General features: G+C 56.0%; 10 protein-coding genes across 10 annotated transcripts; 2 read left to right on the top strand and 8 right to left on the bottom strand.

Annotated features, from left to right (window-relative positions):
• Nucleotides 1–44: 44 nt before the first annotated feature.
• ISF_06389 (hypothetical protein) lies at nt 45–2,372 on the bottom strand (the record flags this gene model as incomplete). The annotated part of the gene is made up of 4 exons (XM_018849993.1): nt 45–248; nt 296–562; nt 643–943; nt 1,402–2,372. 4 exons carry the CDS (start codon nt 2,370–2,372, stop codon nt 45–47), a joined length of 1,743 nt encoding a protein of 580 aa, XP_018702970.1.
• Nucleotides 2,373–3,840: 1,468 nt separating this feature from the next.
• ISF_06390 (L-asparaginase II) lies at nt 3,841–4,923 on the bottom strand (the record flags this gene model as incomplete). Its single annotated transcript, XM_018849994.1, has 1 exon — nt 3,841–4,923. The coding sequence occupies one exon, from the start codon at nt 4,921–4,923 to the stop codon at nt 3,841–3,843; it is 1,083 nt and encodes a 360-aa protein (XP_018702971.1).
• A 452-nt stretch (nt 4,924–5,375) lies between these two features.
• ISF_06391 (hypothetical protein) lies at nt 5,376–7,042 on the bottom strand (the record flags this gene model as incomplete). Its single annotated transcript, XM_018849995.1, has 2 exons — nt 5,376–6,196; nt 6,256–7,042. 2 exons carry the CDS (start codon nt 7,040–7,042, stop codon nt 5,376–5,378), a joined length of 1,608 nt encoding a protein of 535 aa, XP_018702972.1.
• Nucleotides 7,043–7,545: 503 nt separating this feature from the next.
• Nucleotides 7,546–8,457, bottom strand: ISF_06392 (hypothetical protein; the record flags this gene model as incomplete). The annotated part of the gene is made up of 1 exon (XM_018849996.1): nt 7,546–8,457. The coding sequence occupies one exon, from the start codon at nt 8,455–8,457 to the stop codon at nt 7,546–7,548; it is 912 nt and encodes a 303-aa protein (XP_018702973.1).
• Nucleotides 8,458–9,306: 849 nt separating this feature from the next.
• Nucleotides 9,307–10,386, bottom strand: ISF_06393 (2-nitropropane dioxygenase, NPD; the record flags this gene model as incomplete). The annotated part of the gene is made up of 2 exons (XM_018849997.1): nt 9,307–10,256; nt 10,344–10,386. 2 exons carry the CDS (start codon nt 10,384–10,386, stop codon nt 9,307–9,309), a joined length of 993 nt encoding a protein of 330 aa, XP_018702974.1.
• Nucleotides 10,387–11,155: 769 nt separating this feature from the next.
• On the bottom strand, nt 11,156–11,832 carry ISF_06394 (DUF567 domain protein; the record flags this gene model as incomplete). The annotated part of the gene is made up of 2 exons (XM_018849998.1): nt 11,156–11,430; nt 11,499–11,832. The coding sequence occupies 2 exons, from the start codon at nt 11,830–11,832 to the stop codon at nt 11,156–11,158; spliced, it is 609 nt and encodes a 202-aa protein (XP_018702975.1).
• An 827-nt stretch (nt 11,833–12,659) lies between these two features.
• ISF_06395 (Transcription factor) lies at nt 12,660–15,166 on the bottom strand (the record flags this gene model as incomplete). Its single annotated transcript, XM_018849999.1, has 2 exons — nt 12,660–13,923; nt 13,974–15,166. The coding sequence occupies 2 exons, from the start codon at nt 15,164–15,166 to the stop codon at nt 12,660–12,662; spliced, it is 2,457 nt and encodes an 818-aa protein (XP_018702976.1).
• Nucleotides 15,167–19,272: 4,106 nt separating this feature from the next.
• On the top strand, nt 19,273–20,279 carry ISF_06396 (hypothetical protein; the record flags this gene model as incomplete). Its single annotated transcript, XM_018850000.1, has 2 exons — nt 19,273–19,321; nt 19,531–20,279. The coding sequence occupies 2 exons, from the start codon at nt 19,273–19,275 to the stop codon at nt 20,277–20,279; spliced, it is 798 nt and encodes a 265-aa protein (XP_018702977.1).
• Nucleotides 20,280–21,281: 1,002 nt separating this feature from the next.
• Nucleotides 21,282–23,673, top strand: ISF_06397 (ferric-chelate reductase (Fre2); the record flags this gene model as incomplete). Its single annotated transcript, XM_018850001.1, has 2 exons — nt 21,282–21,958; nt 22,041–23,673. The coding sequence occupies 2 exons, from the start codon at nt 21,282–21,284 to the stop codon at nt 23,671–23,673; spliced, it is 2,310 nt and encodes a 769-aa protein (XP_018702978.1).
• A 174-nt stretch (nt 23,674–23,847) lies between these two features.
• On the bottom strand, nt 23,848–25,352 carry ISF_06398 (Alpha amylase; the record flags this gene model as incomplete). Its single annotated transcript, XM_018850002.1, has 3 exons — nt 23,848–24,864; nt 24,929–25,038; nt 25,097–25,352. 3 exons carry the CDS (start codon nt 25,350–25,352, stop codon nt 23,848–23,850), a joined length of 1,383 nt encoding a protein of 460 aa, XP_018702979.1.
• Nucleotides 25,353–26,711: the final 1,359 nt, after the last annotated feature.

Genomic DNA, 26,711 nt, shown 5'->3' on the forward strand with positions numbered 1-26,711 from the left:
TGTATGTATCCAAGTAGAAAAAGGATAGTAAATACGTGAGCTCATCATGCCTTGTTCAATCCACCACCGTGCTTCTCAACAAGGTCAGCCTCGACATACTCCGGAATGCCCGCGGGACCGTCTCCGATCTTCCAACCGCTGGCATTCACCCATTCCCAAGTATCCTTGACCGTCTCCAGCGCCGGCCGGATCTTCAGTCCCGCCGCGGCCGCCCTCTCGCCCGTGCTTTGGAAGATGAACGCGTACGACTTGGGGAACCAACATCGGAATCTCCATCCTCCTCCCCGCCGTCGACTTCGCCACCTCCTCGCCGTCCACCCAGCGCAGCTCCGCCCTGCCGCCCGCGCTCCTCGTTGGCGGCCGCCAGAAGCCCCTTCAGCGTGACGTGTCCCCGCCCCGAGACGGCGTCGAACGTGACCTCCAGCCGGCGCTCCGCGCCGTCGACCAGGAATGCCGCCAGGTCGCGCCCGTCGATGAACTGCAGCGACAAAATCCGCGGGCCCCGGCGCGAGCGTCGGGGCGGACGATGAGGGTCGGCGGCGCCGGAGGCGGCGGCCTCGCGCTCCGGAGTCCAGCTTGTGCTTGACGTACGGCGGGACGGGGGCCTTGTCCGCGTCGAGCAGCGCGGAGGTCTCGTCGTACGGCGCGGGCGACGCCTTGTGGTCGTAGACGCTGAGGCTGGGAGACGAAGGCGTAGTGCCTCACGCGGTCCCGGAGGGCGGCGACGGTGCGCTTCACGGCGGAGGGGTCGGCGGCCCAGGTGTCAACGACGGCGTCGAAGGAGAGGCCGTCGAGGGCGGCGTAGCCGTCCTCGGCAAGACGGTCGCCGACCAGGGATCGGGCTCCCGCGGGGCCGGCTTGTTGCCGCGGTTGAAGACGGTGACTTGGTGGCTGCGAGCCAGAGCCTCGTCTGCGACAAGGCGGCCGACGTAGTGAGTTCCGCCTAGGATGAGTAGATGCATGGCTTGCGAGTTGAGATATTGCTGAGAGCTATCGAGAGAGGGCTTTCGTAATTTACATAGGCCCTTTAAATACTACGGTTCGGGTACAGCTGGCAGCTGTTGCCTAAATAGGCGTTAGCATAATATGTGTGTCCTTTGCTACATAGGCAGCAGAATTGATTTATAGGTTCAAGGGAGAGGACGGAAATGATTTTTTCTTCATTTTATTATTTTTTGAAGGAAGCTGTGCTAAAGCTAAGCGCTGTCGGAATGTTTCGAGCAATTTTCAGCAAAATAGCAGCAAGTTATAGTACACGATAAAGAAGAGTAGACACCGCAATGGTTCAAGTAACTGTAATCTCAAGATAGGCAGTCTTTCAAAAACGACACCCTTTAAGCGAGGTTGCTGTGGAAGAAGTCGACAAGCTTAGAAAACGGAATGATCTCGGTGCGATCATACAAGTCGGTGTGGCTTGCTCCCTGTACCCAGTAGAGCTCCTTGGGTTGGGCAGCAGCATCATAGGCATTATCGCTAAACTCTCGCGAGTGAGCCTGGTCACCGGCGACAATGAGAAGAGGACGAGGCGAGATGGTGTCAATGTCGTTGAATGGGTAAAAGTTGAGGAACACGATGTTGCTCGTCGTCGTGCGAAAGATAGTCTGGTTGCGCGGCCACCCCTCGGGCGTGAACTCGCCACGGGCGGTGCGATAAAAGTCATAGAACTCACGAGTGACGGCGTCCGTGTCGTTGGTGATGCGGCTCGGCAACCCGTCCGAGTACCCGACCGGGGCGCCGTCCACCTCGGCCCAGCGCTGCCGCGACGTGCGGGCGACCGCCTGCCTGCGCTGCTCGGCCGACACGGCCCCCCGCAGCCCGCTCCGGGCCACGGCGCCCATGTCGTACATGGACACGGTGGCGACGGCGCGGATGCGGGCGTCGATCTTGGCCGCGTTGATGACGAACCCGCCGGAGCCGCAGATGCCGAGCGCGCCGATCCGCTCCCGGTCGACGAAGGCGTGCGCGCCGAGGTGGTCAACCGCCGCGCGGTAGGCCTCCGTGTAGACATCGGGCGAGACGACGCTTTGAGGGCCGTCGCTCCGGCCAAAGAAGGGGAGGTCCAGCGTGAGGGCGACGAAGCCCTGCTCGGCCATCTTGGTGGCGTACAGGTTGGCAGATTGTTCCTTGACGGCGCCCATGGGGTGGCCGACCACGATGGCCGGTGAGGAAGCGCTCAGGCTCATGTTCTTGCGAGTAAAGAGGTTGCCGACAATGGTCGCGTTGTAGGCCGACTTGAACGAGATGGGCTGGATCGCGACCTGCTCGCTACGGTAAAAGTTGTCAGCTCCGTAGGACAAGTTCTGCGCAGAGGCCGGCAACGCAGCGGCCAATGCCATGATGGCTTGGGCGGCATGGTTGAGAATTGACTTCATGCTGATGGTCGGAGTCGGTAGAGAAAGATGGATGCGAAGAATGGCGCTGAGTCTGTCTCCATGTCCATCTCAGAGGCCAGATCGCCAGCTATATATGCACTTCTCCCTGTGAATCAGGACATCTTTGCAACTCCATCATCTTTCCAGTCTCCAACTCGGAAGCTGCATCGTTGGAGGCAATTCGCAGCGCCGCGCGTCGTCGATGTTACCATGGACGTAGATCTTGAGGCTTGGTTATGCCAAGAGTGCATCTGAGAGGTTTGGCCGAGTGTCTACCCGATGTATGTGGTGATGCTCATTAAGCGAAACATTGTGTATGACTTGTAGCGACCCTCTTTTCATCGCTTATACTGGCCAAACGTGCTTTTATTATCCACCTATTCTCTTGGCATGCGGATTAACTCCGCGGCCTGCTTTTGAGTCGAGTACTAGAAGCTACTTATCGCCGACTCAGATACTGTTAGATGTCTTGTATTCGTCGTTTCTACTATCCAAACGTGCTTTTGCTATCTACGTATTCTTCTGAACCCTGTATTGGCGTGAGTCGCTCTTTTCGTAGTGTGCGGATTAACTCCGACGTGCTTCTGATTGCAATACGACGCTTGTCGCCGATGCCAATATAGTGATGTAGATCCACGGTTGCTGCTGGATGCTTTTTATTAACTGTCAGACGTGCTTTTATTATCCGCTCATTCTACTGAACCTTGGATTCACGCGAGGCGCTCCTCTCTTGACTCCGCGGCGTGCCTCTGATCCCAGTACTACAAACTGCTTATCGCCGATGCAAATAGATGCTATTCCTGGTTACTGTTGGATGCTTAGGCAGGGTTCTATTTTATTGACACAGCCGGTCTCTAATTTTAGAGTCTTCCCACAGATCGAGGCTCAAGGTCAGAAGTGCGCCTTCACCAAGATTGTGGCTGAGTTCAACATCAACCCCATTTGGCTGAACAATACATCACAAGCATGCCGTCATTTCGCCACATTTTTGTGCATGATGTCTAGCAGTTGTTTCTCATCATTGACCTCCCTCTCCAACGCAACCGAGGGACGGGGGCGGCGAAAAAGCATGCCTTCAAACTCCTTGGGAAAGTAGCCAGCGTACTCCCAAGCGATGATGGCCTTCACCTGTTCCCAACGCTGAATGAGGCAGGGGCCGACTACGTTGGGCAGTATCCAGTCTATCACCGCCTAGGATTTCTTTGCAATGATCAATAACCACCTAGGAATGTATATAGTTATATCGAAATATGAATAAGACAGACTGCGTCCCCAAGAGGCTCAAAATATCTATTTCATAATTCTAGAATTTATTCTCATATGATACGTAAGTCTCTCCCGACCAGCTTCGTCACCATGTAGATGTATGAATGTAGACGTATGTACCCATGATGTAAACTTTGGTATGCAAGGCACAAAAAGTTCCATTGCGACCAATACATGGCTGCTGAAAAAGCAGAGGCGTATCTCAACATGACACCTGAACAGCTTGTAGCTTAAAAGGATACGACACGCGACCCGTAACGACGCCCACCGTATTCTTGACCACCACCCCATGGAACCCGTCCAGGGCGGCCCGCGTCTCCGCGTCTCCAATCTCCAGCCTCCCCAAAATCTCTGCGACGGCGCCATAGAGGATGTCCATGTTGCCGTCCTCGACCTTGGCCGCGATGCCCACCGCGCCCACCGCGCCGAGTCGCCTCGTATCCTCGCCCGCGCGGACACCGACGCCGTAGCACGCGTCCGCGCCGACCTTGCCCACCACGCGGCCACCAAACGCCCGCATCAGCTCCGTGCAAAAGCGGCCCTCGCCCGCGACCATGTCCGGGTGCGCGGCCATGGCACGGAACACGCGCGCCATGCTGCGGCGCCTCGCCGGCGGCGCCTCGTCGTCGCCGTCTGCCGCGTCGGCGAATGCGGCGTAGGTGGTGGCGAGGCGGACGAGCGGGTACGCCGGCGCGGGCATGTTGCACCCGTCGACGGCCCAGCGGATCTGCTGCTCCGGGGCTGGGAGGCCGGCAATCTCCTCGGTGACGCGCCTCACGCGCTGCTGGAGCGGGTGCGACAGGAGGTGGTAGTCGCTTGGGCCGGCACCGATGGCGCGCGCGGCGGCCAGCATGCCGGCGTGCTTGCCGGAGCAGTTGCTCCAGACGGGGGTCGGGTCAAAGCCGGCGCGGAGCCAGGCGGCGTTGCGATCGGCAAGGATGGCCGGGTGGCCGCCGCAGCGCAGGTCGGCCTCGGCGTTGCCGGCGGCGGCGAGGATGCGGCGGGCGCGGTCGACGTGCCGCTCTTCGCTGCTGTGCGAGGCGCACATGAGGGCGAGGTCGGCGTCATCCAGGCTGTAGCACTCGAGGGCGCCCGTCTCGACGATGGCGACGGCCTGAGCGGGCTTGGCGGCGGACCGGACGAGGGTGACGCGGTCCGGGTCGCCGACGGCGAGGAGGACGCGGCCGGTCGAGTCGACGACTACGGCGTGGAGCTGGTGTCGGTTCTCGATGATGCCATTTCTGTCAATCACAACATGGTTGTCGTCTCGGGTGGTTTTGGTCATGCTATGATGATCGTGGTCGGTGATAGTAGCAGTGCGTTTGCTGTTTGTTGTATAGAAGGAAGGATGGCAAGTATGGGTCAGAGCAGGCTTACTAGTGACCGGAGTTATATACTGATAAGCCGCAAGCGATGTCGGAGGCTTTCATTAATTACTAACAATTAGTTGGGATGGACCTGAAACGAGCCAGAAAACTGTAGCCCCCAATAATAATTATACTAAATATTTATTCAACATGAGCTACCGAGATATGCAACCTAGAACCTTCCAAGGTGGATCGTGACGCGGAACCTCGGAAACAAACAAGCACATGCAGCTATTAACGGTCTACCAGTCTGAATTGGCAAGTCCGTCAGCTTCTATCTAAATTATGAATTTATTAAAAAACCCAGCGTCTTGATCGGATCCGCGAGCATACCTTTCTTTCACCTTTCCTGCGGTGGTGCATATGCATCTCAAATCTCACCATTCCACCTTTGGTACCATACATATGGGAATGCATTGCTACGTAGAAAATCGACAAATAGCATAAGGGCGACGCCGAGGAAGTATTCAATGCGCTGCCAACCGTCTGGGATGCCGACCTCCAGCAGAGAGTCCTCTTCAGACCTCTCTTCCACGGATACTTCCCGTGGTCGCTTCCAGGCAGACGTTGGGTTGAGAATCTCGCCTGGCAAGCGCAGATGGCGGATGGCATTGACGGGTCGTCTGATGGCCATTCTCAGCCGCTCATGCTCGACTACGAGGGTGTAGCCTGGGTCGACCTTTTTCCAGGATCTCAACGTTTCGCCATTCAGCGCAAGATTCCACGTCGCTCGCGTGGTCAGAGTAGCCTTCTGTGTCGATCTGTCCCTCTGGTAGACGACCGCACAGGCATCTCCGTCTTCGCAGTTCCAAAGCACCAGTCGCTCAAGCTGCTCCAGGGCTCGCGGAAACAAGCTCGCTCTTTCTAAGAAGGAATCGATGTCCCCGCTTTCGGAATCTCTCATGAGAATAGCCGCGGTGAGTGTGAGCGATCGTAACTGGGAGCCGAAATCCTCCCTCAGATAGCCCAAAAAGTCCCAGGCATCAATCATGAAAGAGATTGAAAGATTTTTGAGGCTGCAACTCCTCAGGACCAGGCTTTCGACCATGTGAGAATAGGAAGGTGGGTTGAACTGGCTTGGGGTCCAGGGATCGTTGCTAAGCGCCGAGGCAAGTGCAAAGTTGATGTCTTCAAAGATCGAGAGCGTCTCGACGTGACTTGGCAGAGAGTGAGAAATCATATAGGAAAGCTCTGCACATGGATAAGTAAGCAAGTCGTTGATCAACCAAGCTGTCGGGACCTCAACATACCATTATCAGTCTCATTCTCACGCGCGCGGGAGACCTCGCTCCACGGCTCGTAGACGATGGTCCGCAGCCGAGGAAGCTTGTGCGCCAGCAGCATCAGCGCTTCGGGTGGAATCCGCCGCAGCGATTCCCGAGGAACGACGAGCCGCGTCACCGCCCTGGTCTTTGGGAGGCTCTCCGGGAGTCCGGACAATACCCGGCAGCACACCCGGCCAAATACACGCAGAAGCGCTCCTGCGGAAGGACTCTCTACCCGCCGGCCACGGACCCAGCCGTGCTCCGGCTCGTGCCATCCAGAGAAAGCCTGTCGCTGCAGGTGATGCCAAGACTCTGAGTCGTCGAGCTGATCATCCAGTTCAATGCAACTGTGCTTGAACCAGTGCTCCGCATCGCTGGGCGAGAAGACGTTGAGCTCCAACGTGAGGGATTCTCTCGGCTCCCAGTTACGCAAGACGCCAAAGAGCTTATGCAAAGTGACTCGGAAGATGAAGTTGTTGCGCAAAAGATGCTGCATCGATTCAGACGACCGGCATTCGGGGCACGAGTATCGCGGCAACCGAACGTTCACCCGAATCTCACTGACAAAGCCCGCGGTGCGAGCGGTCATCTTGCCGAATTGCTCCAGGTTCCGTAGCTCTAGTCTGAGTCGGGCAAAATTCCGCGGCTCGAGATACGCCTGCCATTCTGAACAGACGGCCGCGGCGGTACCTCGATAACTCTGCCGCGAGATGCGCTCCAGTATCGGGTTCCGAATCTCTGCCGGCAACAAAGTCCACTGAAAGCCTGGCATTTTCGCGAGGCTATAGAGTTTGGGAAAGTTTGTCGTGATGATAATGACGGGTTACGTCTGCCGCTTTCAAGTATATTCGGCACTGTTCAGCTGCGTGGCTGTGGCTGTTGGTCGGTAGTGCAGCCGTGCCGTCACCCAAGCGCTGCGAGTCGTTCTGGCTAAGATGGCGAGGATGGGGTAATACGACGGAATGATTTCAAGGGGGTGATTTCTATGGGATGACTTTGAGCGTATGGGCGGGCGGGAGGGGACCTATATGTAGAGCCAGCAGGTTAGATAGAGTTGGGCAATAGAGTTATCATTTACGTGTTCTCTAGGATAAATAATTATTTCTTTTTTTTTAGTTAATATCTAAGTTCTTGTAACTGACAGAAACCAGTATTTAATGCATAAAAATTTGCATTCAGAGAGTTCGGATAGTAGACGCGCCATCAACTAAGCCTCAGCCTACAGAGTGCTACGTACAGAACCCGCGCCGTGCAGGACTCGTTCGACCTGGGCTTCTATTGAGAAGTGCCCGATGACGAACCAAATATTTCCTGTCTTGAATTTTTGCTGAGACCTTTGCACAGCCAGAGACATTGGCAAGTACTCTCTTGGCAGCGTCGAGGCAGAAATTCTCCACTGCCTGTCTGTACAGGTGACTGCGAGCCTTCGAACGAGACCGGTGCCACTGAATTCCCGTCCCCCTCCTCCCCGTCCTCGTTTGCCTCCGGGATGGAGATGAGAAGATGCATAGGATGATCCTCCACCTGTTTCCACCGCGCACGCTCTTCCTCCTTCGCCTTCGCAGCTGCGGGCGTCCTGCACTTAACCCCACGCTCGTTGAGCTTGGACGGCTTTACGATTTTCGCCCTGTTCTCGGCTCTGGCATCAACTTTGGCTTTGCCTTTCTGCATCTTGTAGAAGTGATCAAACTCGACGAGGCGCTTGTCTCGGGCGGTGTTGAAGCAGTAGTAGCACATGGGCTCAATCTTGGGCTTCTTTGCCAACGCGGTCTTGACAGGTTTTGGGGGGGAGGGCTTGTTGAAGGGAGAGGCGCCTGACACTGATTCCGCAATCTTGCCGTTTTTGCGTTTTAGGTCTCTGAGACTCTTCCATTCTGTGGTCTTGCTGGAAGTAATGAACTTGGGGCGAGGAGCTGGTGAGTCCGCCGCTTTGCTGCGGCCGGGTAACGAGTTTGCCCCAGTCTGGGATTTCGCCATTCTGATTGAATCGAGGAATGGGGTGTTGATAGGCCTAAACTGTGCCATTTTTCCGGAATCGAGAAACAGGTTTCTGGCAGTCTGCTCAAGTTGCGGGAGCGATTGCGGCGTATAGACTTGAAGTGGGAGTAGGAGGTTGAGGAGATCCCACAGCAAAGTAGTTACGAACGCAACAATTTGTGAGATGGTTGGAAACGCAAGACCTGCCATGATGTGTATAGTATGCAGTACAAAGAAAGGAAAAAAAGAGGAAAGAGAGCAGCGGCGGTAGCGGCACCAAGAAAGCATGCAAGGTCGATTCCCAGCTCCACGGTTCGACGATGGAGCCCAGCCACGACGTAGTGGGCATGTCCTCGTGGCAGGACGTGGGATGATGTGCTAGATAAATCCCAAGTATTAAACTTTCTACTTGTAAAAACTGGACACAGTCCGGCTGCGTGGTCCGGCAGGCGGAGGGGTCCTGAATAGATAGTGTAGGCATCAACAGGAAGGTCGCGTGGCGGAATTCGAAACTCAAAAGCACGACAATTTTGTCAATGAACAATTTCTGTCTTTTTCAAAAGATATTAGAACCACGGCAAGAATCAACCTGTAAACTAAATTTTGACGCAGTTGCCTTTTTGTTTGCAACGCATCGACATCTACATGAAATCCGACGAAGAGTGGCTGTTGGTTCTTCCCGACCAACAATCTTGGAGGTGAGATGGGGCGGGAGGTTGGTTGGTGTGAGTGTAGTGCGCACCAACCACACAAGGTTGAGTCGGCTTGGACTCTACAGATGCCGAGCGAGAAATTTCGAATTAGATAAGATAAGCAGTTAGACTCTTTCCACGCCTTGGAATTTTTTAGACGGGGGTAGGATACGGTTCAAATCAAGCAAGTATTGATGCAAACTACATGTGGTAAATGAACGACAAAAAGAAAAGTATATCCAACACATCAAGTCATTGTCCAGTCATGACCTCTAATTTAACATGTCTTTTTATATGGTTTATCGTCTTTCTATTTGCTTGCTGACAGCAAAACGGACAGTGATCCGTATCATTTCCGCATCTCGATTTACAGCTTCGACTCGGGGACGACGAGGGCGACACGCTCGTTGAGGACGGTCTCGGCCTCCTTCTCTATGCGCTTGACGAGGACGTCGCAGGTGGGGATGTCGTGGATGAGGCCCATGACCTGGCCGGTGGTCCAGACGCCGTGCTCCGGGTCGCCGTTCTCGAAGACCTCCTTGCCGCGCTTGCCCGAGACGTAGGGCGCGATCTCGCTGAACTCGCCCGCCTTGCTCTCGCGCTCAATCTTGAGCGCGTCCTCGGTGACCTTGTTCTTGAAGAGACGCGAGGTGTTGCGCCAGCGGCGCAGCACCAGCGCCGTCTGGTTCTCGTCCGACTTGACAATCGTCTCCTTGATGTTGTGGTGGAGGGGCGCCTCGACGGTGCACATGAAGCGGGTGCCCATGTTGACGCCGGCGGCGCCGAGGCACAGCGCGGCAGCGAGCCCGTGGCCGTCGGCGAAGCCGCCCGAGGCGATGAAGGGGATGCGCAGCTCCTGGCGGGCGCGGCTGAGCAGGATGAAGTTGGTGATGTCGCTCTCGCCGACGTGGCCGGCGCACTCGAAGCCGTCGATGCTGAGGAAGTCGACGCCGAGCTTGACGGCGGAGAGCGCATGGCGGATGGTGGTGCACTTGTGGAGGATGGTGATGTTGGCCTTCTTCAGCTGCGAAATGATGGGGCCGGGCGAGTTGCCGGCCGTCTCGACAATCTTGATGCCCTCGTCGATGATGGTCTGCGCGTAGGCCGGGTAGTCGGGGGGCACCATGGAGGGGAGAAGCGTCATGTTGACGGCGAAGGGCTTCTTGGTGAGGGTGCGGCAGCGGCGGATCTCGTCGCGCAGCGCGGCGGGCGTGGTGAAGATGAGGGCGGTGATGATTCCCAGGCCGCCGGCATTGGAGACGGCGGCGGCGAGGTCGGCGTTGCCAATGTGCATCATGCCGCCCTGGACGACGGGGACTAGAGAGAGGAAGAATTGTCAGCAGGGCCGTCGGGAGAGCGAACGCGGTCTCGATGAGGCCGTGGTGGGTGGCGGCGAGAGCTTACCTCGGATGCCCAGCTTACGGGTGAGCTCTGTGACGATGGGCATGGTGGGCGGTAGTTTTGCTTGTCGTTGTCGTTTGTCTGTAGGGGCCGGATGAGATAGATCGACCGTGGAAGATGCGACAGGAAACAATGCTGGAAGGATGCAAGAAAAGGACGCGAGAGGAAGACGAGAAAAGTCGACGAGGATGTTGCAGAATAAAAAGGAAAAGGAAAATCGAGTTCGGAATCAGCAATGACCGTGGATGACCCCAGGGATCGGCCTTTATTGGTGAACTCGAGAGCCGAGGTTGCGACCCACCAAACCCCGGAGAGCTTTACCCAATCGGCTTGCACTGTGGGACCCTCACATGCTGGGATGATGGGCCTGGAGAAGATGAGGCTATCGCGTCCGGCTGAGTCTCCGCGGATGTCACTATTGGGCGAGAATTAGTGTTCAAGCAGTGTGAGGAGCTTGAAATCCGGGGTATCTTGCCCTGTTGAAAACCCGCGGACAAGGGTCGTCTTTACAGCATTAGCTTTTGCCGCCGCGTTATACTGCCCCGCGTTATGCTAATTAGCCGCGGAAATTACCGGCTATTATCAGCGCAAAGGAACGACAATTGAACACGGCCATGTTGTAAGTGAATAAATTTGGAAACTTTCCATCTTTTTTATCTTTCAAAGATCTGGACAGATATGAAATCTTGCTTGCCAACTGGAATAAGTCAAAAGTCCGCGGATGCCCATTCGAGCTTGCAAGTCCCAAGTTGAATAACTAGCCCCCCCCAAAAAAGACAAACAAAAAGACAAACAGAAAAAACAAATAGGACAAATCATTTCTCGTTATTCTTCTCGTCCAACGCAATGCAAAACGCCACCGCCAAGGCCACATCCATCCCCGGCGCCACCGTCACCGCGTACGTCTGCTGCCCGCCAAAGAACTCCCTCTTGTTGAAGAACTTGCGATCGATCCGCGCCACCACCGGCCCCTGCTTGTCCTCGCCCAGCACAATGTCCGCCTGCGAGTCCAACCAGTCGCCGCGCATCGAAAAGACGTGCGTCCGGCCGTCCGGCGCCGTAAACGTGCCCGTCGCCTTGGAGCCAAACACTGTTTGTTGTCAGCAGTCACGGTACTACTGCATTTTGCTCCCTCGGGGAAGAAAGTAAAAAACTCACGCTTGATGGAACTCTTAATCTCGAGAAACTTGCGCTTATCCGGCGTCTCGGCGGCGTACGTCGAATGTAGGTGTAGGTGCTCTTTGACAATGTCGTAGAGGTGGTTGCCGGCCATGTCAAAGACAGACTTGCGCCCGGAGATGGTCGCGTGGCGGCCCTGCACCTTGAGGTACGGCCGCCCGTCGACCGTCTTGATGTCGAAGCTGTCGCCGGAGAGCGACATCACCTTTTCCTTGAGGATGATGGTCTCGGTCGTGCGGGCGACGGTCGCGCTGAACTGGGCGATGGGCTGCGGCAGTGGCGGCAGCTGCACGGGTTGCTGAGTTTGCGCCATACTGACGAAAAGAGCTTTGATTCTGATAGTAGTGATATCAGTGATATTTTTAATAATGGTTAGATGGAAATCAACGAGTAGAATCGCAACATTGAGGGTATAGCCATCTCAGCCTTATATTACACTTTTCTCGGTAGTGTAAGGCGGCCTCCTGCAATGACGTCATCCAGCTGAGGCTTGTACAAGTGCGCGCCACCCATGCCTGCTGTGCATGATGATGTATGCTAAAAAACTAGCTACGGTCGGAGATACTGCTTATTTCTTTTCTAATTTGATGTCATGAGGATAAGTCGGTGGAAGAGGAAGCAGTCCGGTCCTCCATAGCTCGCCTGCTTGTCATCGATCTGATAAATCCCTAACTAATCCGCAGGGGGTCCGTCCATCCACAATTCAACAACGAAGCTTAAGCCTGGGATATGCACCAAAAAAGCCCGATTATTTATAGTATAGAATCTTAAATCATCGTGTTATAGGCGGGTTTCGATTGATTTTATAGCCTATCAGTCAGACGGCGGAAGTCCGATATGCCGGCACGCGGACCCTTCTGCTCACATCCTGTTGCCGATTCCGCTCGCTATATTTGCGGGCGCCTCCTGCTCCGCCTCCACAAGCGGCACGTCAGATGATTGCAGATCTTTTGCTATTACACTCATCTTCACAACAATCGTTAACCCTTCGCCTATATGCGTCCTTACATTTCCTCGTCGTACACTGCCTATATAGATCATCATAGTGCCCACCTAACCGGCAAAACGCCAATCTCTTGTATATCCTACCCTAAAAAGTTACATCTTTTAAAACGACTCGCTCCCCGTTGAAATTTGCGCCTAGGACTTTTCCACTAGGTTGGCGTAGCCATCCAGACTGTCGCCCATCGTCTTGACCATGTCAAATATATGCGTGCCTTTAAACGTTTCCGACCACAGGCGCACCACGGCACTCGCAAGCTGCCGCAACTTGATGGCGTCGCTGACATTGGACTCTCGCTGCGATATCGCAAACTCCGTCTCGTCCACCATCCGCCGCACCGTCTCGAGCAGACTCATCTCCTCTTCCGAGGCCGGCGCGTCCTGGGGCCCTATGCATGCCAAGCTCATGAGCCATTTGGCCACCAGGATGGCGCACTCAAAGTTGCAAAGAGAATGCTGGATGCTCCACTCTGTTGACTTGGCCTTGGCGACGTAGTTGACGCCTACTTTGACCAGCATGGACAGGGCGTGCGTGGCTTGGAACACAGCTCGTTGAACACGGAGGTTGCGTGGCAGCCCGGGTGTGCTGTGCATTGCCGACGCAATCAACATCGAATCTCGCGTCTGCAACGCCCTACTAGGGGGTGTGTCAGTGTAAAGTCGAATGTATGCCAGTCGCAGCAGTGCCGTCGCATTATACACCAGAGAGCCTCCAGTCATCGTGTCGGTGCTTCCGTAGTGACCCCTCTCGGCGGCCAGGAGTTGGTGCCGCTGCTCAAAGCTAGTGTGCCACATTCGAAGCGCCTGGGATCCTTGCTCGACATCCTCCGGTCTCAAGGTGCGCTGAATGTCATATGTCAGACCAGCCGCAAATGAAGTTTGCTTCAGGAGGTATACATGCTGAATCAAGGCGTGGATCAATACATAGTGGCCGAGTGACGAGAGCTCTGATGGCAAGACTGCATTGTTTGCGCCGAAGAATTTGGAGAATGCCTCATGCAGCGTTATTTCAACCAACGGCGTCGTTTGCCGTAATTCCTGCCATTGCCATGCCGTCTCGGCACGCCATAGTCGTGCGGTCAACGGTAGAAAAAGATGGACTTCAGAGGTTAGCAGCGCCGGGGGCATGTCATATGTCATGCTACACAGGTTGAAGAAGCAGAATGCAATGAGTTTTGTCCGCAAAGCGCCTTCTCGTTGGATCCATGTTTCCCAGTCGGCGATGCTCGCTTGGCTGGCGTTCATGTGCAGACCTTCCTCTCTTATCAGGATCGACAGATTGCTCTGAAGCGAAAGGGATTCGTGCAGAATTGTTTTAATGCCCCATAATCCGACGGCAAATAGCAATAGCAGAGCCTGGATCGTCTCTAATCGCGCTTGAGGGGTATTGAGGGAGCTGCGTCTAGTCAGAAAAACAAAGAGCCAAACAAAATGAGCTACACATTGACTTACACAGAATCACGGTGTCCGTCGTGGGTTGATGGTCTTTCTGATTGTCCTGAACCAAAAGAATTTCGATAACCGGAAGTTGGTGAAGGACGAGTCGAATGCGGGCTGTACATAGCAGCATTGGACAATGGCGCATGGATGTCCAAATTGCGTCTTCTTCGGATTTGCTCCAAGGCTACCGCTTTTGCGGCATACCAAAGTGCGTATCCCCGGTTGCTCTCGAACCGATACTGTGCTCCGACAGCAAGGATTGCAAGAAGCAGCTCCGGCGCGATGACCGCGGGCGAAAGCGTAGGGAGATGTAAAACAGGAAGTAGATCATGAAAACCGCTGATGTAGCCTTCGACGAATCGCGTAAGAGTATGTCGTGAGGGGAAAGCAAAATCGCTTGGCAACACAGACGAGAATTCATCAATCTTCTTCTTGATAACTGCATAATCTGCATTGGATATGCGCAGTGGAGAGGGACGTGAGGTATCTCCAGCAAACTCGGTAGCATCGCGGGTGTCAGGACCCAAGGAGCCAATACGTGAAGGCATCGCTGACACGGGCTTCGAGGCCATTCTCTGGTTCATAGTTGCTGGTGAGCGAGTCCACATATTCATAGGTTGGTCCGGCTCAAAGTGCGGTGGCAGAAAATGCGGCGCGGCAAAGGAAAAGTCGTCCAAAAAGACATTGTAGTCGTCATATGCGGGTTGGGGCGCTGGCGGCTGAGCAAAAGACGGCATGGAATGTGTTTGATCCTGCGGTTGGCGTTCGCCAAACTGAGGCATGACTTGGCCGAAGCTTTTACCTCGCGCGTGGCTCGTTGGCTGTTGTGGAATGCTACTCATCATCGGCGCCATCGAGTTGACCTCGCTGGCCAGCGCCGCATCAGACAAGACGTCAAGGTTACAGGCAGCCATCCTTGATTTCATGGCGTGATCCTGCTGCATCGACTGCTGCATCGGCTGGACATTATTCGGCATAGGCGGCTGGGGATGGTACATTTGCTGTGGCGGCGGCGGACCAACGGGGGGCAGAGTCGTGCGATGCATATTCATGGTATCGGCCTCGACATGGCCGTCAGACAACGAAGGCTTGTGCGAGCTCGCACTTGACGAGGACGGTCTGGGACGAGCATTATTCTCCTTGCTGCTGGCGTCATTCAGGTGGACGAGTTTCTCATGCCGCACGAGGAGATCTCTGATGTCCATGAGGGTCAGCTATACTGATACACGCAAGTCGCCAATGAGGATGACCACAGTAACTGGGGACAAACAAGCGGACAACATGGAACAGAGTGTGGGAAAGGTAATCGAGTGATGTAAGAAGGCTGGGTGGAGCTGAAAATGCGGCACAGTGGTATTGCAGGTGCGTGGAGAGGGCAGGGAGGATAAATATAGAAAAAAAAAAAAAGAAAGGTGCGCTAAACAAAAGACTGTATGTAACATACCGTCGCCCAAATGTCTTGCCGCATCGATCCCAGGGACACGCAAAAGGCTTTTCCTTGGTGTGAGTTCTCTCGTGCCGTTGCACATGTTCGACCCGTCTAAACACGTTAGATTTGGAAGGTTACCGGTTCCGCACAGCGGATGAACTGACCGGAAGTGTTTGCTGCAGTATTTGCAAGGTAGCGTCTTGGGCTTCTGGTTTCGATTTTCGGTGCCGTCGGTAGAAGCCATCGCGCCAGGGAGCGTCGACGGCGGAGGATGAGCAGCCGGGGCCTCAAGAGCTGGGAGTGGGAGCATCTCGGCGTTGGAGGGTGCTGGTAGCGATCAAGGCCACACCGCAGAGCCCAACCTCGGAGGGTAGAGGAAACGTTGGTTGGGGTAGGGCAGCGGCTCAGAGAAGTATTGACCAGAACAAGTGACGGCAAGGGGTTTGCAGTATAGTGTGGGGTGTGAGGTATGGCTGGTGTATTAGTTGTGAGCTGCAAGTGAGAGCTATAGCGTCGTGTAGAACAGTGGGCTACACCTCGGGGAAAGCGGTGGATTGAGAAACGCTAGGCGGAGGAGAAGAGGGAGGAGGAAGGAGCAGAGAGCTTGCCCCCCTCTCGCACACCTCACGACGACGCTACTTGAAGGCGGTGATGAGCCCGACGGGAGAGAGGGGTGAGGAGGTAGGCGTGTGAGAGGCGTGAGAGGCGCCGAGGGTGCGTAGGTGCGGAGAAGCAGACGGACGGCACGGAAGGCGTGTGAGACGATGCTGGAGGGCAACACTAGACACTGAATGGTGTTGCAGCGTGGGACGAGACTGGGGCGTGTCGCGTAGGAGCAGAAGGAAGCGAAAGTTGGAAAAAAAATCTGGTACTGCTCGCGAGTGAAGTGAGGTGGTCGTACGGGGTCAAAACGGGGAGCCAATGGGGTAGCGTGGAATTGAAAATGGGCTGGAGTCGGGGGCATGTAGGCGTCTTGGACAATGGAGTTGGGCGAGCAGCACTGCAAGCGAAATGCTGGGCTGCAGCGCGCGACGGTCGTGGATTGCGACGTCGAAAGGATGGCGGGAGTAACGAAATTCGTTAACTAGTTGTTCAGAAGTCCGACCGACCCTGGGGGCGACAGGTGGGGTGGACAGAGGCAAGGGCAGGCGACGTAGTGGGAGAGCGGGCGGGGAAGCGACATGGAGGGATCTCGGGTCGACGACAAAGAGCAGTCAGACAAAGTCCACGCCAGCCCTGTTGACGCACGGGTGGACAGCCCAGCTCAGCCGTTGCGTGAGAGTTGCAAAAAATCGTGCGCGCGCTGGGCGGTGCTGTTTGGGTTGCGCAATGGCAGGCTGGCTGCTGAGCAGGCTGGGGGTTTCGGTGGTGGTGGCGCCGCGCCGTAGTTCTGGATTTCTCGGCTCGTGAGGGGAAAGCATGAGATTGTCGGTCAGGGTTGTTGTGACGAGGAACGACGACGTCGACGGAAAGATGGCTGCGGTACGCGCAGCGCCCGAGCAAGCGGGGGGGGGGGGGGGGGGGAATAGCAGATTCCGAGGTAGGGGTGAGCGAGTTGAGCGATAATGGGCTGCAGTCGTCAATCTCGAATGCGCAATGCGCCTTTGCTTTCTCCAAATCGTTCGGCTGCAGCACGTCAGTGCCTGAGCCTATCTTAGGAGAGAGAAAAAAACCCTTGGTAAAAAGCCGAGCTTGTTGGAGTGTGGGGATGCAGCAGACGTGCAGACCCCATGGGGATGGGGGGAGGGTGGAGGAAGAGGGGAAACAGTGTGGCTAGTGAGGAGTTGACAGTGTTTGCTCACATGGGAAGTCCGACAAGCTCTGCTCTGCTACTGGTTCTCCCCGGTTCCGTCTGGCTGCTGCGAAACACAGGAGAAGAAACAGCCACCAAAGAAAACCAGCTTCTGGGGCAAGCAAGGGGACCAGTCTGCGCAGACAATCCTTGTGGTACGTTACCTAGCTCCTTAGTAGGTTGGTAGGTTGTCTGCAAGCTTGGGCGCATGCCCCTGTTCCGAATTGGAGTAGCAGCAAGTTACTCCGTACACCGGGTAGCACACTCAGTGGGCCTGGCTTCGTCTGTTTGCCGAATTCTGGCTGTTGTGGCCGACCGAGTGCCATGGAATCAATACAGACAAAGCGATACTATCTATGCATGCTAGCAAGCTGATGTTGTCTACAGAATTCCAAATCCATTTGCTCACTGGATATTGAAAAGTCACGGGGCACTGCAAACATAGAAAGCTGGATATGAATTCTAACGGGCCGTCGCCGGTTGTCCGTTTGCCAGCAAACGGCCTTTTGGCAGCTGGCAGCCCCAGTCTTGGCCAGCGGTGCCACTATCACAAGCCAGTGGAGGACCTGCGTGCCTTGGTCCGGCCTCCGCGCCCGAGTTGGTTATACTTATTACCAATACTACCAATACAAAGAAAAGCAGAAAAAAAGACCAAAAATAAAAAAGACCAAGCCAACACTAAATTCATCTGGTCCGTCTCTATGTCGTGCTTATTAGAACTATTGCTTAAGAATTTATCGCTCACATCTGCGAATCGCCAGCCCGCCACCTCGTACGAGTCAGCACACACACCTACAACTGTCTCGCGATCATGACTCCTTTCACCGCCCGCGCTCACGACACAATTGTTGGGAAATCGCCCTGCTCGTACATATGACTATCTGCACGCCATCTCTGATCAACGCCTTGATATATCAGTCCCCGCACCCTTCTCCGACCGCCATGGGAAGGTGGTCACACGTCACCAAGCACGGCGACCAGTTAAGACTGCAGCATCACATCGTTTAACCTGCCCGCTCTACTGGCGCAGGTCGATCCCATATCTGTCTCTCAGCGCGACTCCTCCAGACATTTCTCCCGGTGACCATTTTGCTGCTTGAATTAAAAGGTCTTAGTCTACGACCTTACCTAATGGATGAAGGGTTAGTGTCTAGCCTTTGAGCCCCCCCCCCCTCTCCATTGAACCACATACTGTCATCTGCGGCTAACCTTAGTGGTCGCATTTGACATTACGGCCGGAAACAAGAACAGCTTTTGTGCATCTCAGCTTGCATCTCGTATTGGCAAGGCGAGGGAGCTGATCTATGTACCAGCAAGCCCATGTCTGGCAACCGCAGCCACTTGTGTTGCAGTGAAGCTGCAGCTGCATACTACATAGATGCGGAACTAGTCTTGTACTCGCAGGTACATTTTATTACCAACCCTACTCGTAACTGCTTGGTAAATTGCAGTACATGTGTTGGGAAGTGTAAGCCACGTTTAGTAGGTAGCCATTGGGGTTGCTCAGATAACGGGCCAAGGTCTCAGATTGGCCCCCACATGAACAAGACATTTTTGCTGATGAAGAAACGGCTTGCCTTTTTCAAGTCTGCTTTTTGAATGCCGTGGATGCGGGAGAATTCAATACAGCCGCTTTCGAGGGACTGTGATTGGTAGTCGGGCCGGGCAAATATTGCATCTGGTATAGCTGTGGGCGGCCATGTCCGTGGCGTGCTTTCTACCACTACAAATACACCAAATATCGAAAAGCGGGGATTTCAACAGCCGGAGCGTCCGCAGGCAGATGCAGATTAAGGAGCAACTACGGATATTTTTCTTCTTTCATCCATGTACTGGATGTGCGGTGCTAATAAAGATGAAGAAGTGAAAAGCATGGATCGCGCCTATATCGAAGAACCTAGTTGCGATGACGCATGAAATAGATGGAATTGCCTTGTCTCATCAGCGGGTAGTTAACTTAGTGGACGGCTGTTAGCAACGTGGGAATCCACACGCTACTAAATTTACCTATTAGTTACCATGCCTTGCGATGCTGTGTTTAATTCGTAGTGTTGGTTCATTGCTGGAACTCAAGTTCAACTTGTAAAAAGATGAAAAACGCGCGACACACACACACTCTCTCTAACCACAGCCGCCACAGTAAGCCTGACTCTCTATCCCCCGAAGGGTATTCTGCTGATCGACGAAAGTTGGCTTCTGTTTGAACCTATTCTGGCCAAGTCAGTGGCACCCCAAGGCTGGTCCCTTTGCTAGCGCTCCCCACTTGCGAGTAATGGCAGGGCAAGGCAACTCAATCCCTCAACAACCTAGGAAGCGGCCTTTGAAGCTGAAACTTGTTTTAAAATTAGCATCAGTTTTCCAGCAAAACAACATCGCCAGGATGCGTTTCGTCAATGCTGCTCTCGCGGCGGCGACGGCCGTGCTGTTTGGCTCTCAGGCTGTCGCCGGCCTCACCCTCGACTCCCCGACGCCGACCACCACTCTCCTCACCACAACCACCACACCGAGCTCGGCGCAAGTCACATCCACCACGACCGCCGCCGGCACCGGCACGGGCGCCGTCGGCTTCAACAAGACGTGCGCGCACTCCGTCTACAGCCGGGCCTTCAAGGGCGCCGTCAGCAACACCGAGCTGAGCTCCGTGCTGCGCTCCTACCGCTCCGTCGGCAGCTCGCCGCACCCCTGGCAGGGCAACCTGTGCACCGTCACGCTCGCCGCCAGCCTGTCCGTCGACTACCTCTCGTACCTCGCCGACGCCCCGAGCCGGTACGCGAGCGCCACCGACTACCTGCGCAACGTGCACACCGACTGCGGCGGGCCCGTCTTCCAGGTCAGCGTGCGGCCCCTCTGCCTGCAAAAGTCCCTGACGGCCGTCTTCACCACCGCCGGTGATGGTGGCGGCAGCGGGCCCAAGACTACGGTGCTGCCGGGCGTGCCGCCGAGCAATGGCGTCAGCATCGACGTCAAGACGGGCAACGTGAGCATGATCAACCTGGCGGCCAACGACGAGGACTCGAGGGCGCCGCGAAGCTGCGGCCTGGTGGTTGGCTTTGCGACTGTCGTGGCGGCGGTGGCCGGTGCTGTTTTGATGCTGTGATGAGCAACTCATTTTCGATGATTTTGTACAACCCCGTTTTTTGTTTGAAATTTATGAAGAAAAGGGGGAGGGGAGGAAATATACCAAAACGTCCGAGGGCCGATATATCCTGTATATATATATATAGTTACGAGGCGTCTGTCTTTCAACCTGTATCTTGCTTGATGCCAATTGGCTTTGTTTTTATTCAGTCCGAATACTCATTCATTTATCTAGCCTGGCAGTTACCAATCGGGCGGTTGTGACTGTAGTTGACCATTTCCCCCATGCCTTGCATATTGCGACGACATCGCGGACCGCCCCAGCTGAGAACGTTTCGGAAGCCAACGCCGACGCTCTGATGTTTGACGGGTGGAGAAGCCACAAAGACATCAGACAACCTGGCACCGGTGAGCACACATCCTTATTGAGTAGATGATACCCATTTATTGCATTTCTCATGTGCCCACCGGCGCCGCTTCCGACGGAGGCAGGTCCCATCCGACGAGATTTTTCTTTCAACACCGGCAACGACCCGCAAAATGCCCTCTCCGTGAAACGACGTGCGCAGATTCTTCTACATTCTACGCTCTGTCAAAGTGCCCATGCGGGGACCTGGCGCATACCAGCAAAAACACGCGAGAAAAATATGCTTAATGAAAAGGGCGCAGTGGCCCTCCCCTCCCCGTGTAAGTTGCAGCCCAAGGTGCTGGGCCGGCTTGGCGCCCCGACTCGATCCACCACCAGCGACAGTGCTGTGAGCAGGATTGAGAATAAACTTGCTCACGCATGGTAATTGAGAAGTGTTTAATTGGTAAACGTGGCTCAAAACGGTGTAATGTTGCGGTCAATATCTCTCGCCATTGTGGAACGTTGCCGCTGGAGCTCGTGCGTATAAGACACCCGCGCCGACCCAGCAACTCGAGTCTCTCTGCAACGGCGTTCCTTTCCAAATCAGTCATATCTGTCTCACATGTCCCTTGCTTGGCTGGCGATCACTATATTCGGAAAAGAGGAAAAGAAATGGTGGCCTTCAATCCAGGCTGTTGGCTATTGGTCGCCGCCGCCGTCCCTGCGGTGCGCGGCGACGGCGTCGGCATCATCGGCGTCGGCAAGACCATGTACCAGCCGTGGTGCGCGTACGCTTGCCGGTCCGTCATCGGCGGCTCGACTTTGCTTTGCACGCCGGCGCACGAGCCGAGCGCTCCCGCCGGCGGCGGCCACGCGCCGCCCCGGACGCCGGAGAGCTGCTACGCCGGCGACGCGGCCTTCCTGCAGACGCTGGCGCTCTGTATCGACACGTACTGCCCGGGCAGCGACGCGCCGCGGGTCGGCGCCCTGGAGGAGTACTGGGGAGGACACGCGGCGGCCGGCATGCTCGCGGACTTCTCGTGGGTGCCGGCCATGACATACCAGGAGGCGCTGCGGCGCGCGAGGCTCGACGAGCAAAGCAGTGCGAAGAACCGCAGCACGACGACGACTCCTGCGAGTGGCATTCATGAGCATCATGGAGTTCATGCGCGTCATGGTCATGTTGAAGAGGAGGAGCCTGACACGACGCCGGTGAACACGACTCTGCCGGTGGTCAAGCCCGGTGCTCCGTTGAACGTGACGAGCTTCATCCGCATGTCGGATTGGCTAAAGAACTACAACGGACATAAGACGTTTGAGCTAAACGAAGCTGGTCATTCCAAGTACACGTATGTACCCAATCTCTGCAAGATCCCCCCGAGAGCAACGCATCTCAGCTACAGGTTCCAGCCTAGCTAACAACCTCGCCAGCATCGTCATCACGGTCGTCCCGTTCGTGCTCGCCATCGTGGCCTCACTCCCTCGCTTCCTCACCCCCCTCACCCGCTCCCCCTCCTGGGCCTGGATCAACGCCATGCTCGTCTACCCGCCTCTCTTCGGCTCCCGCCACCGGCAACCCGTCGGCGCTCGCGTCCTCGGCGGCGGCTACGTGCCCTCGCGCGGCCAGTCCCTCTACATCGCCATCATCGTCGCCCTCAACGCCGTGCTGCTCGTCGTGCCATACACGCGGCTGCAGCCGCAGTCCACCTTTGCCACCACGCGCGAGCAGGAGATCAGCACCATCGGGTGCCGCGCCGGGCTGATGGCCATGGGCAACGCCGTCGTGCTCGTCGTCTTCGCGGGGCGCAACAACCCGCTGCTCGCGCTGACCGGCTGGAACTACGACACCTACCTGCTGCTGCACCGCGTCTTTGGCTACCTGGCCATCCTCCACACGGTGGTGCACTCGGTCCTGCTGCTGGTGTACTACACCGTGTTTGGCGGCTACGAGACCGAGGTGAAGAAGGCGTACTGGATCTGGGGCGTCGTGGCGACGCTGGCGGCGGTGCTGCTGTGGCCCGCGTCGGTGCTGGCCGTGCGGAAGCGCTTCTACGAGGCGTTCCTCTCGGTGCACCACCTGCTCGTCGTCATCTTCCTGGTCGGCTACTTTTACCACATCTTCTACCGGTACAGCTTCAAATGGGGCTACGAGATCTGGTGCTACGTCGCCGGCGCGGCCTGGGGCGTCGAGCGCCTGGTCCGGCTGGCGCGCATGGCGCTGATGGGCCGGCGCACGGCCGACGTCGCCTTCGTGCCCGGCTCCGACGGCGAGTACCTCCGCGTCGACATTGATGGCGCGCACGCCGGCGGGCTCGTCTACCTCTACTTTCCGACCCTCAGCTGGCGCTTCTGGGAGAACCACCCGTTCTCCGTCGCCGCCTCGTTCTCCGTCCGGGACGTGCACTCCGACTCCTCCTCTTCCACGGACGCGGAGAGTGCCAAGGAGGACAAGGTGATGGAAGAAGGCAAGCGGCCCGCGGACATCGAGACGATCCGGGAAGCGCGGCCGCCGCGCAAGACCGTCTTCGCGCCCGTCCACGACCACCGCATCTCCATCCTCGTCCGCGTCCAGTCCGGCATGACCGCGCGCCTCGCCGCCAGGGTTTCTGCCGCCGCCGGCCACCGGATCCGCCTGCCCGTCGTCGTCGAGGGCCCGTACCACGCGTCCTCGGCGTCGGAGCTCGCGCAGTGCACGTCGATCGTGTGCATCGCCGGCGGCGTGGGCGTCAGCGCGGTGCTGCCCATCCTGCGATCCCACGCCGGGTGTCGCCGGCGGCTGTTCTGGGGCGCGCGCGGCGAGGGCATCGTGGAGGAGTGCGGCAGGGACGTCCTAGACCTGCCGGCGGCGGTGCGCGTGGAGGTGAGCGTCGGCGAGCGCCTGGACATCCCGGCGATACTGCGGGAGGAGCTCCTGGCGCGGACGGGCGAGCGCGGCCCGACGGGCATCGTGGTGTGCGGGCCGCCGGGGATGGCGGACGATGTGAGGAATGAGGTCTGTAGGTTGGCGAGGAGCGGTGCTCTGGCTCGTGGTGTGGTGTTGCTGGATGAAGCATTTACGTGGTAGTGTATTTTGTGAGGGTGCTGCTCGGGGGCGGACATTATGGGAACTCATTTTTGTGCGTATATATTCTTGCATATATTTACCCGTATACAGTGTCTATATATTGATCATGCCCATTTGATCATGTACTTGTATCACACCTCTTGTATCATCAAGACCAGCTGATCACCTCTCCATCTACTGCGCGATGAAAACCATGGGCTCGCCATTATTGACCGTCGCGCACATCTTGCCGTCGCTTCCCGAGGTGTACGTCTGCCCGTCAAAGATGCCCCTCCACGTCTTGTTGTTCTTCTGCGTGAAGAAGCAGAACTGGCGCTGCTGGCCCTGGCCGACGTTGCTCGTCAGCGCCACCACGGCGCCGTCCTGGCGGCTCCACGCGTACGCGTCGCTCTCTACGAACAGGTGGACGTGGTCGTCACCGGGCAGCCCGCCGTGCGCCTTGCGGACGCCTCCCAGCGCCTGCAGGAAGCTGTACACGTCGCTGGTCGCGTTGAAGCCGCTGCGCCAGAGGTCCTCGCGGTTCTGCGGGTCGTCGCCGCCGGCAAAGGCCTGCTCGGAGCCGTAGTAGACGATGGGGATGCCGCGGCCGAGCATGACGTAGGTGAGCGCGTTCTTGAAGAGGGAGACGTCGGGCTTCTGGTTGAGGAAGCGCCGCTGGTCGTGGTTGTCGAGGAAGGTGCCGAGCGTGGTCGCGTCCGGGACAAGGGTCGCGATCTGGTTGTGCATGTCGACGAGCCCCTGGGCCGAATCCTGCTGCTGGTAGAAGCGGTTCAGCGGGTAGTAGATGGGATAGTTGAGCAGGCCGCCCATGAGCTTGGAGTAGCCGGCAAAGTAGTTGGGGTCGCCGCTGAGGACCTCGCCAATGGTGTAGGCACCGGATGCCCAGGCAAAGTCGGGCCAGAAGTCCTTCTCGACGTGCTTGACCGTGTCGATGCGGACGCCGTCAAACTGGTACGTGCTCATGAGCCACTTGATCCAGTCCTTGTACAGGGTACGGATGGTTGGGTCGGTGGTGTCGAGATCCGGGAGGACATTGCCGACACGGCAGAACTCGATGCTGTGCTGGTCATTGTAGTCGATGTCGCAGGCAGGGTGGTAGGATGAGTCCTGGTTGAGGGGAGCAGGCTTGTTGTCGCTGATGGGGCCGTTGCCCATGTGGTTTGCCACGACATCGACCATCATATAGATGCCCTTGTGAGTTTAGTTGAGTTGTTGATTTCTGATTATATATACGAACGCTTGGGTATGTACAAACCTTGTCATGTGCGGCGTTGACGAGGTTCTTGAGATCATCAGAAGTGCCGTAGTGGCCGTTGATAGAGTACAAGTCCTTGGCCCAGTACCCATGGTACCCTGCATCAGAATCTGCCAAGAGTTAATAATGTCCAAGGCGCATGAGTATATAGCTAGGGCATTCACTTACTCTCAACGACGGGTGTGATCCAGATGGCATCAAAGCCCATGCCCTTGATGTAGTCCAGCTTGCTCTGCAGGCCCTTGAAGGTGCCACCACAGTAATCTTGGAGGTTACCACAGGCATCGCCGCCATGGTCGTTTTCACTGCGGGCAATGCGATCCGTCAGAGCAAAGTAAATAGTGCGCGACTTCCACGAGTTTGTGTCGGCGCCCAAGACCGCCAGGGCCTGGGCCAGGAGGGAGAGGGATGCGGACAGCTTCATGGTGCTCGTCGACGGTATCTTGCCAACAATTTGAAAGTATTTTTCTCAGCCTGGAAAACTTGGCTTTATATACGGTTGGACCGGAATACAGCCAGGCGGCTTTCCACATGCACCGTCGGCAATTGAAGGAAGGCAAGAGAAGCTGGGGAACAAGGAACCGGGGAAGTGCCAAGGGACGGGCCGAATAGATGCGGAGGCTGGCTATAATGGGATCATGGGGCATCTTACAACAAGACAAAAAAAAGCCCATTAGCGACTGTGAGACGCTGACAGTGAATTAATGAACGGGGTCGCGACACGGAGGATGGATGGTTGGATAACTAGTGAGGTAGTTAGTTGGTGATGGCGGGGAACCGCGACTTATTGGGCGGCAGATCGCGGGGAATCGAGCGCCAACGAAGATGAAGGGGGGACTAATACTAGTAAAAAGTAGTTCTTCCGCCTGGAAATTAAGCAACCAAGTTAGTATATGTCATTGGTTTAGGAAGGTTTCTCCGAGAGTGGTTCGTTGTTGATTAGTGACTCCGTAGAATAGTAATAGTGGATAGGCGACCTCCGAGAATTTGGCCGGATCTCAAGTTTCAAGGGCCGCAGATCAGCTGAGCATCTCCATCAGAGGACGACTGTCTGGGTCTGGCACTGTGCTTTTACCGGTTGCGATGGACAAGCAGCTGACGATTATCTGTCTGTTGCCTCAGACATCTCACAGGAAGGTAAGCCTTGTCATGCGCTGGTTTGTCGCTTTCCGCCATCGGCGTGGCCATTCGGATCATCCAGTGCTTCAGCGTTGCTAGTAGATGGAATGCAGTCATTTCCTAGTAATTACAATGGGAATGTGGCGGCAGAGAGGCCGGAGTTATGATGTTGCCAAGTGAGCCAGCCTACTAGGGAGAACAGCTACGAAGAACCGCCATTTCCACGAGAAACAAGCAAATATTGTTGTAGCCATAGAACCCATAAAATCCATGGCAATAATGTTATAAATAAACTCACATTTAAAGGCCGGCTATTGCCGTCTCCTGCCTCCTCCTGCCTCCTCCTTCACATGTCCGATGATATGCGGGCCTGCTAAAGTGTCGGGCCAACAGCTTGATTGCCTCGTGATGCTTCTCTTTCAGTCACCTAATAATTCTGGCAGTCACAGAGGCCGCCTCATCTTCAACAATTTCCTCATGATATTCGCCATACAATTGACCATCCATGCACTCATGGCCTTTCTTGTCAGTATTGTGGGCGTCAAATCAGGGCAGCTAAAGATCGTGCGGAGTTGGTGGCCTTGGCGTTTCGCGCTTCGACATCACCCAGCGTGGTTGAGCCAACTGGATTCCACTGAGTGGGAGAAGATCGCTTATGGTTGTT

The sequence above is a fragment of the Cordyceps fumosorosea genome (genome assembly GCF_001636725.1).
Source record: "Cordyceps fumosorosea ARSEF 2679 chromosome Unknown scaffold_16, whole genome shotgun sequence".
Lineage (NCBI taxonomy): Eukaryota > Fungi > Ascomycota > Sordariomycetes > Hypocreales > Cordycipitaceae > Cordyceps > Cordyceps fumosorosea.